This window comes from Mya arenaria, chromosome 17, assembly GCF_026914265.1.
Source record: "Mya arenaria isolate MELC-2E11 chromosome 17, ASM2691426v1".
In the NCBI taxonomy this organism is placed as follows: Eukaryota; Metazoa; Mollusca; class Bivalvia; order Myida; family Myidae; genus Mya; species Mya arenaria.
In genome coordinates this window covers 108,321-113,449 of record NC_069138.1, presented here as the reverse complement: position 1 = coordinate 113,449, position 5,129 = coordinate 108,321, and the positions used below count along the sequence as shown (strand labels likewise).

The 5,129-nt window shown below is 35.0% G+C and overlaps 1 protein-coding gene across 2 annotated transcripts; it reads left to right on the top strand.

Annotated features, from left to right (window-relative positions):
• The first annotated feature begins 264 nt into the window (after positions 1-264).
• Positions 265-1,971, top strand: LOC128223724 (lactadherin-like). Of its 2 annotated transcripts, none has more exons than XR_008259334.1 (3): positions 265-346; positions 540-719; positions 1,668-1,971. XR_008259334.1 is itself a non-coding variant. In XM_052933057.1 (3 exons), the coding sequence occupies exons 1-3, from the start codon at positions 375-377 to the stop codon at positions 1,812-1,814; spliced, it is 369 nt and encodes a 122-aa protein (XP_052789017.1). In that variant the 5' UTR covers positions 302-374; the 3' UTR covers positions 1,815-1,971. The 2 variants fall into 2 exon arrangements, 1 of the variants encoding a protein (XP_052789017.1); XM_052933057.1 differs by having other exon boundaries at positions 302-416.
• The last annotated feature ends 3,158 nt before the right edge of the window (positions 1,972-5,129 follow it).

The following is a 5,129-nucleotide window of genomic DNA, read 5'->3' as shown; positions in this document are numbered from 1 at the left end:
TGATTGACAAGTTATATTAGTAACACTTACATGAGTAGGTAATGATGTATGTGATATACACCCAGAATGAATGAATGTACGTGGTGTAAAACTAAATGATCTACACACCGTTAAACGATTCATCTCACTGCGTCCCGTTCACATTAACAAGACAGTCTCGTTTTCACAATTAATCATAGTTTTCATTGGTTTAATGATATAACATATGACACTTCCTTTGCATAAACGCTGGATTGTTCAATAGATTTGTAGTTTAAAGATGTCATTATATAGTCTGTTTTATAGTTGAATATAACCGTTACACATCTTTAAGTTAAACAGCAGTCTCTCTTTGACTATTAAAAAGGTTATTCTGCTTTTGATATTCCGGATATATGAGAAGATTCTCAGGTTTATGGAACGTACATCTTGATACTGTGAGCGATATAAACCAATCGAATAGCGTATTGTATGTATGGTGTGAAGTTTTGCTTATTTAATATATTTCAGTACATTTTAATTGTACTTCTTCAATTTAAATCACATCAATGGTTTACCAGGTGCAGTTTAATGGCCTTAGTCGCGTGGTAGGCGTCGCTGTACAAGGTCGACCATTCAACACGGATCCGACTGTTGCCTATATGGACTGCTGCTACCATCGAGTAACCTCCTACAAGTTCCTCTACAGCTGGGACTGTCAACATTTTACGACGGTCAAGGACCCGAATGGGTCTGATATGGTAATCTATGTTCCCAATATAAAACGTTTATCTCATTACTTTAAAAGGATATATAAAAAACCTTAGAACTTCGGTTTCCCAAACACCATAATAACTCTCGCGTAAAATCGTGCCAACGATAGAGATAAATATAATTTTTTAATAACTAGCTTCACAATCGTTATAAAATACATAAGTTTAAACTGAACAAAACCCCTTAGTAACAACAAAACAAAACTGCTCTTCCGGTTGCAACACCTATCTCTTGTGCAATTAACGGACAAAGTCAATAAGTTCGATGAATAATTATTCATTTAAACAAATACACTCAACGTCGTTTGTGGGTAAATTGGCTATAGTCAACATGACTTACCTCTCTCTATATACAGTCATACAGCAATTGATTAAGTAACTAAGGGAGGGAATCGCGACGGGGTAACAGTGTACTGATAATTTCAGTAAATCGTTAAAATTAGCAAGGAATACCTTGTAAGCATTCGGTTACCAAATGACGTAAAATCACGTGATATGTACACCGTGTTCTACTTGTTAGGAATAAAATCACGTGACATGTACACTGTGTATTACTTCTGCTAGGAATCATAGATATCGTGTTTACACATTTTTCGATACCAGTCATATGGTTTTATTATAATTTTGGTCAAGCTTTCAAACAATAATTAATATCTTATTTTCGTACTTGTTTAGATGTAACGATCTGTTATTTGACATTTTCTAAATAGGGTGTTTCCTAAATGTCCTGAAAATAACGATTATAAAAAAGAATCAAGGTAGAAATATGCTTATTTTTGGGTTAAATTTAAGAGGTTAATTATTCAAATCATTATGTTAAAATTATTTGATCAATTGATCATGAGTTGTGCAGATAGACGCATATCATTTGCTCGCCATCACGATTTCTTGCTTTTCAATAGTGGCATATTATACAACGTGCGTTTTAATCCACAGATATTTGCCGGAAACACGGACCAGGACACGGTTGTTACATCGATGTTGCCAAAGCAGGTGTCTGCTGTCTGCGTCAGGATCAATCCGGTTACTTGGGAGGGGTTTATCGCCCTCCGATTTGACATTCTTGGGTGTCAAGTGAACTAAAAAGGAATCCTGATGGTCTTGAAGCGATATTTTGGCTCTAAAAGTTGCACTCTCATAGATATACCATTTTTACGACTTTTTTTATTTTTTTGTCTTGGGAAGAGCATTTTTTTTTGCATTACATCTGCAAACCAATGATATTAGTTTGCTGACAAAAGATCAGATCGCAGATTTTTATGTTTCCGTTCGAAAATTAATGTTTTATGGCTTAAACTGTTACTAACGGTTTAAAAAACTCCCATAAAACATCAATTTTGGAACTTAAATATAACATTCTGCGATCTTTTTTTGTCAGCGGTCTTATATAAATGGTTTCCATGGATTTTCGCAAAGAAATGCTCGTTCCAAGACAAAAAATAAAAAAGTGTCAAAACGTTCAATCTGTGAGAGTGCAGCTTTAAATAAATGGATTTGCCCTTATGTTATTTTAAGATATTCATACCGAAGGGAAGTTAATTGTTAGCTTAATATTTAAACCTCAATTCGATTCCTTCACTGAATTGCCTTCCGGCAATTGCGTTTATCATCCTATGAACGCAACATCTTCGGATATGTTCGGATCGTAATTCATCGCATAACAATATACATGAAAATTGTTCATCTTGTTATTGTTTGTATTGTGTCAGCAGGTCCCGTAAAAAACTCAACATTTCAGAAATTGTTAATTTCTGTTATCTTAAATTTATTTTTGCAATGAATGCTTTAATTTTACGTTTAAAAGTGATTTCAAGTGGTCGATCTTTTCCTGCGTTATTGTGACGTCATTTGATAAAATGTTTTTCGGTTACAGTCGGGTCGTTCTATTAACAGAATAGGTAAGAAAGGATTACTGAATGTTTTTTTTTAAAATGAAATGAAGTATTCTTTTAACAATTCTTGAATGAAATAATGAACTATTGGTGTACATATAAATAATGAATTGCGAGATTGGTGTCATTATCGGGGATATGAACGCAATTGGGCTGGTCAAAGTACGCGTGGAGTCCTTGACTCCACACACTTTGACCCGCCCAATTGCGCTCAAACCCCTATAATGACATCAAGCCCGCAATTCATTCCTTAAATGACCATCACTTTATTGGGCTTATATATTTGTATTTGCTATTATTGGTAAGTGTCTTGACCAGTATTTTATAGAGAGTCTTAACTAGTTAAAGTCCCCACTTCACTAATTGTTCCAAGGCGGTAACTCTGATATATATTAGTAAAAGTAGTTTGATGTTGTGTTGCCTGTTAAGGTTGGCTTAAAACATTCTGTGTCTCTTGATTAGTTCATGTTAGCCCTTTTAAGCATCTAAGCCATGCGTTTAGTAAACGCATTTGCGGCGGACATTTGTTGTTTGGTTCCCAACTTACGGTGTATGCGCTGCGTTGCAACAGGGAAACAAAACAAAACAGATTGATAACGTTTTGTAAACGCTCGCCCAACTGGACGCATGGCTGTGGAGTCTCCGCTCATGTAACGATAGTATTGTATTTTTTGTAGTTTTCAATTAAAAATGAATGGCGCACAATAAAGGTGGCCACAAATTCCCCAGCTTAAAAACCGTCTAAATATCGATACTATTTTAATCTGTATACATATCTTGTGTTTTTTTTTGTTTTGATCATTACAGTCAAATTAGAGATACATGATAAATTAATAATGCATTCAAATGAAAAAAATGCTCATCAACCTATATTGTGCGTCATAATTTACGCTCAACTTTCTCTTACACTCCGTTCATTCAACTGTGTATCATTAACCGTTCCAAGGCGGTTTTTTGTTGAAAAAGCTACGTTTGATTTGTTTCCCTCTTAAGGTGTCATTCGGGCTCTTACCTCGTGTCCCAAAACAGGGTTGTCCGATTAGCGCATTGGTTATTGCACTCGCTTCTCACTTAGGTGATCCGGGTTCGATTCCCGACCAAGTCGGACTAGTGGGTTTCCTCCAGGTACTGCGGTTGCCCCCACAACACAAGACAAACTCTCGCGCAACATCGTGCCTCAAAGGGTGATTTATATAAGTTGCAATATATTGTTTCACAATCGTTGTAAAGTAACCTAAACAGGGCTTATATTTGAATATTTGACTGCTGCGACTCTCCCTGTCGTTTTCATGTACAGTCGAAAATCGCTATGTCGAAGTAGTTTGGACCTCGGGAAATACTTCGAGACAACTTACATTCGATATAACCGAAAAACAAAAAGGGTTCAACATTATCCAACACATTCGAAATAAATTCGATACATTAACCAGAGCATCGAGATAACAAAGTTCGACATAGCAAGTTTTAACTCTACTATTAAATGATAAACCGTTTTTGTGCATATACTATAATTGTTATATTGTGTGTTTCTTGTTCGCTTGTCTGTTTGTATGTTAGAATATTTCAATATCTCTTTACACAGTCTTTGTTAATGGTACAGTATATTTCTTGTTAACAACTAAGCATTGCTGTCCCTTATTGTCCATTTAGAATAATAAACTGTCATTGTTGTATACTGTGTGTGTTATCTCTTGAGGTGTTTGTTCATTTGCTGATATGTGTTGTATTTTGGATTTTATAGACTTAATGGAATGACAAAATCACATGGGTTAAAAGCAATAAAGTTCTTAGTGAAATTAAATTAAGATGAAAATTTCGCTTTCCATCGTCGTAATAAGATTGATTTTGCTTTGAGTATCTTTGCAGAGGGTTCGGGTTAGGGTTAGGGTTAATTTCAAACATATTTTATTCATCAGCGTTTACATACATACCATAAGGACAAACAGAATTACATGTGCAATCTAGAGAAAAAGGATCAGAAAGAACGTTTCGGTTAAAAGGTATTATTAAGCTAAAGCCAGGTTGCTCCGGTTTGAGTTTGGTTTAATATAAGCTAAAGTTCCTGACCGGAACGGCTTTATTATGTTGTTAGAATGAAATCATTCCGTCCTTAAATGTCTTCTAACATAGTCAGTAAATTTATACTTTACAAACCATCGCCTGAAACTGATAATACTATATACTTATATAAAGGGACTGTCTCACGTATGATAAAATAGCGAAAAAAAAAGAAAATTGTCGAAAACTGACATAAACTTGGCATCGATATGTACAATGCATTGAAACTTACTAACTGAAGTACCACATAGTTTACAATTTATGCAAGTGTAGCAGTTATTTCGTATTTTTCCATAACAAAAATATTACTGGGTATGTCTACCAGGTAGAAATAATTCCTTATGCGTGATTGGCTAGTCGGTGTTATTAAGTGATATTACCGAGGTAGATGTATAGCTTAATTATGTCACTCGAATAGAATAAGCCTTTGTAGCGCAGTGAGTAAGAC